Consider the following 13,209-nt stretch of genomic DNA (forward strand, 5'->3'; position numbering starts at 1 on the left):
CTGTCACCCTAACGGTATTATGTACCCCTTGGTTTGGGGCTCGACAGGTTGCAGCCATCACCTCTTGAAGTTCCTGATGTTCGGCACTAAAGCTCCTTCAAAGGAGAACAACACCAAAGGGCAAAGGACTGATTCAAAAGTCTTTTTAGCTTTTCTTTTTGGACTCAATTTTCTCATTTCTAATCTGTGTGTATGTGCATTGTGTTTTTATTATTTTTTCTTGCATTAAGTAACTAATAAACTCACTCTTTCTTTGACTCAAGACAATCTGGTTAAATTGGCTCCTTTTAGAACATAAATACATTTGGACTGGGTAAAGGTATCCATGAGGGAAGGGATCCTTTTTAAATTAATCTTGTTGCAACCAACCGATGATATTGAGCAAAGAAAGGGAGCCAGTTCGTCCCTCCTCATCTGCGAGCATAACAATTTGGGGTACCTAATCTGCGAACATAACAAATTGGGAGAACCCTGCCTGGGGCCCAGTCGTACCAACAGTCAGCTGCCAAGCTTTCAATTATATTCAAAGCAGGCAAGTTGTTTCTGATTGGCCAAGGCGTTGTCATTGGGAATGAACAAGGGAATGAATGTCCCCAATCTTCTGTTAGTTGAAAAGGTGAAATTCATGAACATGTTCTTTCTACTTGCAAAGGACAAGGCTCTGCGTATGAATACATGTAGCTTCTAGCATGCATAAGTGAGCCATACTGCGAGCCAACTGATAATCTTATATTAGTTGTTCGTGTAATTCTTAGCAGAATTGGGATTGTTTAGTAAGTGCTGTCCAATTGTAGAATCTAAAGTTGGGCACTATATTCTGAGTTTTGCACGCACAGGCTGTTTGAGAAAAGTCAGTACTTTGTCTGTTACAAATAGCTGAAGGGACATGCTATTTGATTGTATCAAACCGGTGGATTGTATTCTTGTAATTCCGTCCTGATGGCTGCAAGATGAAAAGCTTCAACAGCCTGTCTCTTTTTTCAGCAATATCTCCTTATGTGGCTTGGTGTAAGGTAGAGGCAGCAGTTATTGTGAAGGATAATTAGCAATGCCACAAAGAACTTCTTCTGCCCTTCAAGCGCCCAGCATCACTTCTGAGAAACTCAAATTCCCAAATCCCCTCCCACAGGACTCTGAGCAGACAGCCTGGGTTGATCTGCGTGGAATGACAGGGCAAAGAACATATCTTATCATCCATGGCGTGGCCTCAAATTAAAAAGCATTTTCACTTCTTATTCTCATGTTAAATACTTATCGCAATGCATTTCAAAGAAAATGCGTTGTTACAGAACTGCAGTGCAACAAGACAGATGGTAAAATGTGTTGGCATTACTGGAAGAGTCAGCTCACTGTAGCAGTGAGTTTATGTTCAGCCTTGTGAGTTCATACTTAGTAAGATCTGTACCGACAAGATGTATGATTAGGAGTTGGTCGTGGATGGGGGCAAGAGGGCTAGTCAGACATTCAATAGCCTTCTGGAACATTGGAACATTCCCTCAAGTGGCTATTACTGAGCCTGCAACCTAGCTAATATTTGCTACCCAATAATGGAGGGCATCACAGCTAAGGGCGATGCCAATATCTGCACTCATTTCCTTTTTAATGAGAATGATTAGAAGATGAAACTCTTGCCCCATTTCTTCCTCCAACCCACGTATCTCTCAGCCCGGGGCTATTGAGTGAAGCTGACAGCACAGATCGACAATTTCCACTGGAATTGGATCAATGCAATGAGGACCAGGAATTGATAGCACGCAACTATCTGGTGGGACATGATTGTGCCGCACACCATTGCTTTGTTCAATAAACTATGCCACCTGGGGAACCCTTCTATTGCACTTTGATCCTCTGTACCATCTTGACTACTTATTGGCACAGAAAATCTTACAGAGTGCAGAATAAAGAACAAAGCAAGAAAGAGAGAGAATTTGTTGACCTACCACATTCACTGCCAATTGGCGACACGCGGGCATGGCCAGCAGTTCAGGCAATGCTTGCTAGCGTTTTCTGTTGCCAATATGTTGCAGCTTCTTGTCAAGTGAGAGTGAGATGCCAATCGTGCATCTCTGGCTGGCTGACGTGGCAATATCTTGCAACATTTTTCGGTGAGGAGAAAGGCAATGTGTCGAAATCATGCAGAACTGCAATATATCAAAAGGGGATTTGGGCTACAGCAGAATCAACAGGGAGTGGTGGGGGAGGGGCAGTAGTTAGCGTATGATCCAGCCAATCAGGCACCTAGATAAAAATGGGCTGTTGCCATAACATTTATGGATGAACTGCCTCTTTTAATTCTTTTTTCATTTTTATAGTTGGAAGTGACACTGAGAGTGTGAAGTTAGGCAAAGGGACAGTAGCAGGGGGTAGGGGGTTAAGGGTGACACAAACCTGAATTGAACTGGCATCTATTGGACAACCCACTGAGCTCTATTAAAGTTAAGCAAACTGAATATTGAGCACAGTTCATAACAGGCATCCATTGGAATAACAGCTTTGTGCTACTGCCCAACTCTGTTTTCTACTGCGATGTGAATTGGTTTCCACGTGTTTTACATTTATGACGGTTCCATGATGGTTTCTTTTAAGCTGTTATGACTCACCTGTGTAATGAAATGTGGAGCAGTCTTACACTGATGAGAGACAGACTTTTCAGGGTAACTGGATGATAAATCATATCATGCACACTTTCCAATGGCTGCTTTTCAAACAACATTCACAGCCTTTTTGTCCATGGTAGTCTGGCCATTGACCTCTCAGGCCATCGACCCAGCTGAATAGCTTACAGTGACACAGTGGCTTAGCAGCAATGAGTTATGGATCTCAACATAATAAGTTGGAAAATGTTGCACCAGCTTCAGTAGCATATAGCCTCTTACCGTTTTCCTGAACTGTAACACTAGGAATATGAAGCAGCCTTTAGTCTTTGCAAAATCAAACAGGAGGTGCTCTAGAATGAGAGATGCTCAAGGTCAGATTCTCCTATTGAAAAAAGACAAGGTGTCTTGCTGCCATAATGAACTAATGGTGATTGAATATCAGTCTGTAGTGGGATATAAGCTTGCGAGTACAAGGTAGTGAAGGAAAAATTTTAACCTTTACTCCCTTGACTGGGAAACCAATTAGGGCATCTTTTCTGTCTTAGGCAGTCCCTTGGGGTCAAGGATGACTTGCTTCCATTCTGGTTTGATGGGTTCTGAGATGATTGATAAATCCAATGCATGATCTGCAGACTCTGCCACATGTGGGGCAGATGGTGCCTGAAGGGTTGGGTAAATTGGTTGTATGGAGGTTTGTGCACTCTCTCCAATGCCTCGGCTTTGCCTCTGCAAGGCACTGGAGCATATACTACAATATATAACATAATACCAGAGTATAACATAGTTTTTGTAACTTGTGTTATCTTACAAATCTGTATATATCTGCAAAGTTATAGGTGTGGGTGAAGGAGTATTTTAATATAGTTCATCTTTTCTTGTTAAATAAATGTTTTATTCTTTAGTTAAAAGTTTATCAGCTGACTTCTGTGACTCTGTTCAGTAGCTACTCTCCACGTATCTAAAATAAAATAAAAGTTAGGATCTATCAAGCTGGATTCCAATCTGGGATGAGGCTTGCCCAGTAGTGACATAGCTGGGATTATAACAAAGTGGGCACTCTTGTAGGATTAGAAACACAGACAGCAGGTGATTGGGCGTGGAATAGTAATTGGTCTGGGATTATCATTCATAAAGTGGGATCTGTATACCTTATAAAGTCAGTAGGTGGTGGCACAGAGGCACTGGACATAGGAATTGGAATCGCTGTGAAGTATATTATACTGACTGGAATTTGAAAAAGCTTTGGAGGTTGCTAAGGCATTTTTACAGATGGAAGATGTAATCCTGATTGGTTCACAGAAATTATCCAAGAGTAAACTAATGGAATTGGTGGACAAACTGGGGTTAGAAGTACCTAAAGTGGTGAAAAAAGCAGACATAGTTGAGATAATAGCACAGCATTTAAAACTGGAAGGGATACTAGAGAGTTCGCATTCTCCATGGGGTGAGTCAATTGAGTTAGCTAAGATCCAGTTGTAAATGAAGCACCTTGAACATGAAAAGGAACTGAAAAAGCTTCTTGAATTAGAGGCAAAAGAAAAAGAACAAGAAAAAGAAAGAGAAGAAAAGGAAAGGGAAAGGGCATTTAGGAATATCAGGCAAGGGAGAAGGATACAGAAAGAGCGGCAAGGGAAAGAGAGAAGGAACAAGAAAGGGAATACCCGTTTAGAAGGCTGGAAGTTAAAAAGGAGATCTCCGGTGCTGAGGAAAGTTCTGATGATGAAAAATCTCAGACCCAAAGCCTAGTGTTGAGAAGTTTAAGTTTGTGCAAGCTCTCCCAAAGCTTGAGGAAAGGGATGTAGAGGCGTTCTTTATCTCATTTGAGAAGGTGGCTAAGCAAATGAAGTGGCCAAAAGAAATCTGGACATTGCTCTTACAGAGTAGGTTGGTAGGTAGAGCTCATGAGGTTTATGCTTCACTTTTGGAAGAGGTATCAGTGGATTATGATGCAGTTAAAAAAATGCTTTTCCGAGGGCATATGAATTTGATCCCTGAGGCAGACAGGCAGAAATTTCGTAATGTAAGGAAACAGCCTGGGAAAACCTATACTGCATTTGAGAGAGTAAAGCAAAATAATTTTGACCATTGGATAAGTGCATAAAAGGTAGAGACAGCGTATGAAGCTCTTAGAGAAATAATCCTCTTGGAGGAATTTAAAGATTCACTTCCTCTTGTAGTTAGAACCCATGTTGAAGACCGGAAGGTTGAAACAGCTAGACAGGCAGCAGAGATGGCAGACGATTATGGGCTGGTCCATAAATCTAAACCCTTTTTCTGTCACCTCTATAAACTAGAGAAGGATAGAAAGTGGGAAGGTGAAAGGAAGGCATGTAGCCAGGGAAGAAAAGGGACAGCTGGGAATATCCCAGCAACTCCTCCTCAGGCCAGGAATGAAGGTGCTGAGTGTGGAAGTGATATTCGGAAGCCTAAGTGTTTCCCTTGTAACAAAATGGGACATGTTTGGGCAGATTTCTGGAGATTAAATGGTAAATCTACTACAGTGGTAGCATTGCCAAAAGAATCCTCAGGAAAGGAAATGGTTGTTAAAACTGTAGCAATAGTACAGGTGAAACATGTCCCCTCAAGAACATACAGGAAAGCAGGATATGGTTCAAGGTAGTCCAGAGAATTCTTCTTTGATTACCAGTGAAGGAAGTCAGGCTATTAGAGGTTCTGGATGTTTTGTTTCAAAGGGAGAAGTCTTCCCTTACTCCTCCAACAAAATAAGTAAACAAATTAAAACTTTGAAAGATATTGGGGCAGACCAATCATTGATGATGGCTGATGATACAATTTGTATTCCAGGTAGTTTTATGAAAGAAAAGGTATTGATAAGGGATATTGATGGAATTTATGAACCTGTTTCTTTGTTTCAAGTCAATTTACAAAGCCACTTTGTAAATGGAATTGTTAGAGTGGGAATTACTCCTAAATCGCCTGTTGAAGGGGTGGATTTTATTCTGGGTAATGATTTGGCTAGTGAAAACAGTAATGTGGTGACGACTGTATTGCAGCAGGTGGTTGATCATGCTGATCAACTTCAGAAAACTACTGTCGCCAAAAATGAAATGCTTATTGCTGATAGCAAGCAATTAAAGGAAAACCTGATTAAAGTAGAAAACCAACTTTCGAGTACGAAAGAGGGGTTTGTTAATGAAAGATGAGAATTGGTGAGAGAAACTGAGAATCTGTCATGGAAAGTAAAATGCTTGACTGAGGACTTGAAACATCTAAATTATAAATTTGTAGAAGCAAACTTAACAAAGGTCAATCTTCAGTTAAAACTTGATGAACTGCAAGCATCAGAAGTCTCTATGAAATATCAGGGAAAATGCCTTGAACAAGAAAAGGAATTGTTGGTAAATCAGAATAATTGGTTGAATGCAGAATTAAAAACCAAGACTAATGAATTGTTAGAGCTTCATCATCAAAAGAGCAATGAGATTCTTGAGCTTCAATGCAAGCTGGAGAAAATGAAGGAGAAACCGTGTGGTATGGGGTGCCACAGTTGCAAAGTTGTTCCTGTGGATAAAAATTGCTTGCTGCATTGTGGTCCAGTTGAACAAAGAACTAATCCAAGTAACACCTCTGGTGTGTGAACCTCAGTAATAGGTAGTACAAAAACAACTAAAGTGCTAGCAGAATTGGAAATCAAGAATTGTCACCAATAAGGACTGAAATCGCAAAATGACTCTTCTAGGTCAATGACCAGAGATATTGACTTATAAGTGCTTGTCAGTGTTAATACACAAAGTACAGTATTGGACAGTTTGCAAAGCCTGTAGAGGAGGGGCACGATGTTTGCGGATGATGTAAGAGAGTTGAAGGGTTAGAACGTAGTATGAAATTCTACAGGGAGAACATGATTGGCATTGCTCAAAAAGAAGTGGCAAAGACCTGTTCGAAATGGGATCGTGAGAAACAACAAGATCGCAAAATGTTTAAAGATCAAACCAAGCGGGAATGCAAAACCCTTTTGTGTGAACATGGAAAACATCTCAATAACATCCTTGAAATGGCAAAAATAGATTTTGACCGGAGAAGAAATAAGATGTTAATGCAAAAAAGTACCGCGTTGGCTTTGCTAAAACAAGATTAAAATTTACTGCATTGAGTTTGGAAAACGAGCTTGAAGATGGAATTACGTCTACAGGATGATTGGGCTGTGGACTTAACTGAAACATTCTTTGCTGAGTTAAAGACTGGGAATAAGAGGAACAAAAATACTTAAGAGTTGAGTTATGATAATGCTATGATGTACAAATCCTACTAATTTTATTACATTGATTGACTTTGTTGTGCTTAAATCTTTGTAAGTGTGCAATATAACATGTAATTGTGAAAGGAGATGGAAAATTTTGTATAGTATGTAATAAGCTATTGTTAGAGGTTTATGATGATAAGTTTGTGTGAGACAGATATAAGGCTATTGTAAAGAAACCTTCACTGTTATCAAGCTTCCTTTCTTTCAAAGAAGAGGTGTTCAGAAATAGAGACAGTTTAAGTAAGTTATATTTGTATTTGTGGATGTTAGGAATGAGTTTTAGCTTTAATGTTTAAGTTTGTTTTGTACTTCTGTATTTGTGTGTTAAGAAAAGGTTAAGTTGAGTTTTAGTTTCACTTTAAAAGGTGAAACCTGGGATCGAGTTTTATTTGAGGGAGGCAGCAGGTCTAAAGCTATTTGTATGCCTGCATTTCTAATGAGTTTTACAACTCTAAGAGAAGTTAAAGCAAACATAAGAGTAGAAAAAACTGTGCTGTTACCTAGCAACAGGGGTCCAGAGAGGGAGACCCTCCCAACAGAAAAACTAAAGAGAAAGCAGTTTGAGTTCAGTTGTAAACAACTGCCAGGTAGAGACTGGAGCAGAGGGGCAGATAGCATGCCCCAAACTGAAGTTGAAGCCAAGACTCAAGAGAAGTGGGACAGGAGAGGAAACTGCAGAAACAGGAGAAAGTTGCAAGATGATCTTCTAGTCAAAGGATGGATAGGGACCTGGAAAAGGCCCTGTTAAGTGGAGTTAAGAGTGAGGAGCAGAGAAAGGTTCCAAGCTTCAACTTAAAGAAAGAAAAGCTGCAGAATGCAGATTTAAAGTGAGAAGCTGGAAGTTCCAAAGAGACAGCTGAAGGACTATAACTCTGTGCTATGGGCATGTGAAGCAGTGGTGTACTGTTGACACGGCTGAATCAGTGAGGGAGAGTGTGTGGAAGAAAGCTTGAATGCATTTGGTAACCCAGGGGAGAGGAACATTGGCAGAAGATTTCAAAGCCCTGGAGGTGGACCATTGCGGAAGACATCTGAGAGAAAGTTTCGGTTTGGGATATGATTCCAAAGCGAGTTTTTGGAGAGTGGAGATTGGAAACCCTGGTATGAAAGATGGAGTTCTGTGAGACTGATCATTGTGTAACAAGCATCTGGGGGAATTGATAAGAGATCCTTAGCATCTGTTTGGAATGGTATCTGTCACTTGGTTTCAGAGTGTGGTGCCTGACCGCAGGTTGCCAATTGGTTTACATGGACTGTGTACTTACTGTGAATATTTGAGTATAGTATAGTTTTTGTAACTTGTGCTATCCTTACAAATCTGTATATATATCTGTAAAGGTATAGGTGTAGGTGAAGGAGTATTGTAGTATAGTTCATCTTTTCTTGTTTACTAAATGTTTTATTCTTTTGTTAAAAGTTCATCAGCTGACTTCTGTGACTGTTCAGTAGCTACTCTCCACATATCTAAACAAAAAATGAAAGTTAGAATCTATCAAGTTGGGTTCCAATCTGGGACCTGGATCGTCCAGTAGTAACATCAGCTGGGATCATAGCAAAGCGGTGGGTACTCTGTAGTTTATTTTTTTTATCAGCAGAAACCTTTTGCAGAGAAAGTGAGGAGTGAATCAGGTTTTTCTGAATGTTGCCTGAAACACAGCCATTGGAAAGTACGCATGGTCTGGCTCGTCATCCAGTTACCCTGACACTCAGCCAAACAAAATAAGAACATAGGAACAGGAGCAGGCCAGTTAGCTCCTTGAGCCAGTTCCACCATTCAATGAGATCATGGCTAATCGGAAATCCCCCACTGTTCAATGGGATAATATACTGACACAAAGGGGCACTGTTCCAATGCTGGCAAAACTAAAATTTAAGCATCTGAGGATAAAGTAAAGTCATTGAATCTCGATGGTGATGTATATGCAGTAATTACGCAAACCGGTGCAATCATAGGATTTTACAGCACAGAAAGAGGCCACTCAGCCCATTGTACATGTGCCAGCTCTTTGAAAAAGCACTCTAATTTGTGCCACCCCCCTGCTTCTTCCCTAGGGTGCTGACGTTTTTTTTCCTTTTGAAGTATATCTCAAGTTTCCTTTTGAAAATTACGCTTTCCATCATGCTCTTAGATGATGCATCCCAGATGATAGCAACCTGCTGAACAAAAACTTCTCTCTTCATCTGCTCACTGGTTTAATTGCCAATTATCTTAAATCTATGTTCTGTGGTTATTGACATTCCTTCAAATAGAAACTGTTTTTCCTTATTTAGATCACATTGTGTGTTCTCATTAAGCCTCTCAAAATGTATCATTGCAGATGACTCTGGACTAAATTTAGCCTGCCATTATCCGCCCATTTCACCATTTCTGCCTATGCCCTGAAATATCACCCTCACTGCCTACTACATTTCCCAGTTTTCTGTTATAGGATCATGTAGTGTCGTAGATTACGGTACAGAAGGAGGCCATTGTCCTCTATGTCCATCGAGTCCATGTCGGTTTGCTGTAGACCAATCCAGCCAGTCCATTTCCCTGCTCTATCCCCATCGCCCTGCAAGTCTATTTCCCTCAAATACCTATTAAATTTCTTTTTGAAATCATTCATCACCTCTGCTTCACCAAGCTTGTAGTCAAAGAGCCCCAGGTCATTACCAATAGCTGCAAAGAAAGTTCTTCCCCACATCCCCACTGCATCTCTTGCTTAAAACCTTAAGTCTGAGTGCCCTCTTCCTTGTGCCTTCAAATAATGTGAACAGGTTTTCCTTGTCTATCTGGTCTACCTCTACACCACTATCAAAGCTCACCTCAATCCCCTTTGCTCCAAAGAGAACAACCCCAGCTTCTCCAATCTAACCTTGCAGCTAAAATCCTTCATCCCCAGAACCATTCCTGGTAAAATTCCTCTGCACTCTCTCAAAGCCCTTCTTAAAGAGTGGAGACCAGAACTGGACTCAATACTCTCATTGTGGCCTCACTGGTGCTTTATATAGGTTCAATATAACTTTCCTGCTTTTGTGTTCACTACTTATATTTCTGAAGTCAAAGATCCCATATGCTTTGCTAATTACTTTCTCAATATGTCCTTCCACCTTCAAAGATCTATGCACATGCACCCCCAGATCCCTCTGGCCCTGCACACTATAACACTGTGACATTAAGTCTATATTGTTTCTCCCTATCCCTTCTGCCAAAATGCTTTGCCTCACACTCCTCTGTAATAAATGCCATCTGCCACTTTTCTGCCCATTCCACCAGCCTTTCTACACCCTGTTGCAGTCACTTGGTATCATCTTCACTGTTTTCCACTTTAACAAGTTTGGTATCAATAGCAAATTTTGAAATTTTACTCTACATTCCAATATTCAAGTCACTTATATATAGCACAAAAAATAGTGGTGCTAGCACTGAACTTTGGGGAACACCGCTGTCCATCATCATCCAGTCTGAAAAATGACCATTTACTATGACTCGCTGTTTTCTGTTCTTAATTCCTTTTATGCAAGGTGACACTGAACCTCCTAGTTCATGAGCTCCAACTTTGTTAACCAGCTTTTTATGTGGTACTTTGTGAAATGATTTCTTAAAATCCACATAGACAATATCCATTGCTTTTCCTTCATCAACATTCTCTGTTACTTCATCAAAAAATTCAATGAGATTACTCAAATCCATGCTGGCTCTTCTTAATTAGCTCGAACCTCTCCAAACGCCTGCTAATTTTTCTCTCTTGGTTATTGTTTCTAAACCCTTACCCACCATTGATGTTAAAATGACCAGCCTGTGGTTACTTGAAATGTCCTTTCACCCTTTGGATGCAAGTCATCTGAACCAGGTGATATGTCCATTCTAAACATAGCCAACGTTTCCTGTACATTCTGCCTTTCTGTTTTCACCCCATTCATCTCCTCAACCGTCTCCTCAACCATCTCCACTTCTACTGATGTTTTGTCAACAGCCTCTTCCTTAGTAAATACAAAGTACCCATTAAATATTTTGGCCTTGCCCTGCACCTCTAAATATATATCACCCTCTTTTTCAGTAATAGGCTCCACTGCCCTCTTACGATTGGTTTACTATTTATATGCCGGTAGAAGATTTCTGGATTCCCCTTTGTGTTAATTGCCATTCTATTCTCATATTCTCTCTTTGCCAGTCTTATTTTCTTCTTTACTTCCCCTCTCAAATTACATTCGGCCTGGCTCTCACTTGAAGAATTCACCTGATATGTTTCATCATATTCCCTATTTTCCTCGGCATCCAATGATCCTGGCTCTAGCTCTACTTTTGTATCCACATTACTACTGCTCCTTTAATCTCCTTCACTTCAAATTTGCTAAGCAATCTATTACATGGCAATTTGTCAAACACCTCTGAAATTCCTTGTACAAAATATCAAACATATTACCCTCATCAACCTTCTCCATTATTTCTTCAGCAACAATATCAAGCTGGATTTATATAGCATCTTTGACATGGCACTAAGGCAATGCACAGGAGCATTATCAAATAACATTTGACTTTGAGCCATCTTAGATATCAGAACAGGCAATCGAAACATTGGTCAGAGGAGGTAGGTTTTAAAATGTGTCTCAAAGGAGGAGAGAAAAGTAGAGAGGTGGGTAGCTTTAGAAAGGTAATTCCAGACTTTAGGGCTTAAGAACCGAAGACACGACCACCAATGGTGGAGTCATGAAAATCAGATGAGCAAGCAACCAGAATTGGAGGTGTTCAAATATCTCAAAGGTTAGTAGGGTTGGAGGAGATTACAGAGATATGGAGGGCTGAGGCTACAGACGGATTTGAAAACCAGGATGAGAATTTTAAAATAGAGGTATTGCCAGACCAGGAGTCAATGTAGGCTCTGCCTCCATAAATAAGGCCATTGATTAGTTCCTTATTTTACTGCCCCCCACCGCTGCCCCCCCCCACCCCCACCAAACCCCTGCCCCCCCCACCCCAAAATGGTAATTTAACTGTGGTCCCTCTTGATGAGGGGTTAAATCGAGACTCACCTGCCCTTTCAGGTTGGTGTAAAAGGTTCCATGGCATTATTCAAAATTCTCTACCAGTGTCCTGGCCAACATTTATCCCTCAGTCAACCAACAAAATGGGTTAAGTATTTGTTTTCATTGCTGGTTTCCTGTGCCGAAACTGGCTTCCCCGTTCCAACAGCGACTACACTACATAAGTCCTTCATTGGCTGTTAAACACGTTATGAAAGACGCTACATAAACACACGTTTTTTCTCTTTTTCAGGGGTGTTGCAATTTCCTTTTTATTTCAAGTCATCATTAAGTACTGTACATATAATTTCATAATTGTTGAAACATGACTTTCAAGATCCTGAAACAAATTTATGTGTAACTATGATAAGTGTGCCCACAAACATCCTGTCCCTAACTACACAGCTGACTGTGCCTCCTAACTTAGTATCATCTGCAAACTTGGACATACAATTCTCTATTCCTTCAGCCAAGTTATTACTATGTATGATGGGGGCTCTTGTGTCTCAGTGGGTAGTATTCCTGCCTGTGAGCCAGAAGTTTTGGGTTCAAGTCCCACCCCAAGACTTGTTGGTTATGGGAGAAGTTTTTATGATGCAGTTCAAACAGGTTAATAATCAGCTTACTAATCCTTCTAATAAAACACATGAAATATATATCTAGTGGAAAAACTAAGCTCCCTGTGCAGATCTTGAATGAACACCACTTGTCACACCCTCCCAATCAGCATATCACTACTCTATGTTGTCTACCTTCCAAGCAATGCTATTAAGTTATGTTCAATTCCATGTGCCTTTCCTTTTGCTAATAATCTTCTGTGCAACACAATATCAAATGCTTTCTGGGAGCCAATATAAACAATTCCAGTTAACACTCCCCTGTCATAAATACACCTGTGCTGTGCTATTCTCTGCCACGTCCCTTAATATTTTATTAAAAGGAAAATAAAGACTTACATTTATATAGCACTCTTACAGCCTCAGGTCTTCCCAAAGCACTTTGGGCCTTGTGACATGGGAAAACATGGAATCTGTGCACAGCAAGTTCCCAAAATCAGCAATGAGATAATGATCACAAAATTTGTTTCAGTGATGACTGTTGAAGGATAAATGCCAGTCAGGACACCAAGAAAACTCTCTGCTCTTCTTGGAAGTAATGCCAAGGGATCTTTAACATTCACCTGAGAGGACAAATGAAGCCTCGTGTTAATGTCTCATCCTAAAGGCAGCTCCTCTGACAGCGCAGCGCTTCACACTCAGGCTTCCAGGATGGGATTAAAAACCCACAAGCTTCTGGCTCAGGCACTACAATGCTACCACTGGGCCACAGCTGATACCTATGAAG

The 13,209-nt window shown here is 40.6% G+C and overlaps 1 protein-coding gene across 1 annotated transcript in view; it reads right to left on the reverse strand.

Annotated features, from left to right (window-relative positions):
* fut7 (fucosyltransferase 7) overlaps window positions 1-12,006 on the reverse strand; it is a 47,030-nt gene extending 35,024 nt beyond the window's left edge. The window contains exon 1 of the mRNA XM_041193953.1: window positions 11,875-12,006. Coding sequence (XP_041049887.1) covers window positions 11,875-11,911 — 37 coding nt within the window. The 5' untranslated portion in view covers window positions 11,912-12,006. The remainder of the gene's footprint in view (window positions 1-11,874) is intronic.
* Between the last annotated feature and the right edge of the window lie 1,203 nt (window positions 12,007-13,209).

This window comes from Carcharodon carcharias, chromosome 8, assembly GCF_017639515.1.
Source record: "Carcharodon carcharias isolate sCarCar2 chromosome 8, sCarCar2.pri, whole genome shotgun sequence".
NCBI lineage: Eukaryota > Metazoa > Chordata > Chondrichthyes > Lamniformes > Lamnidae > Carcharodon > Carcharodon carcharias.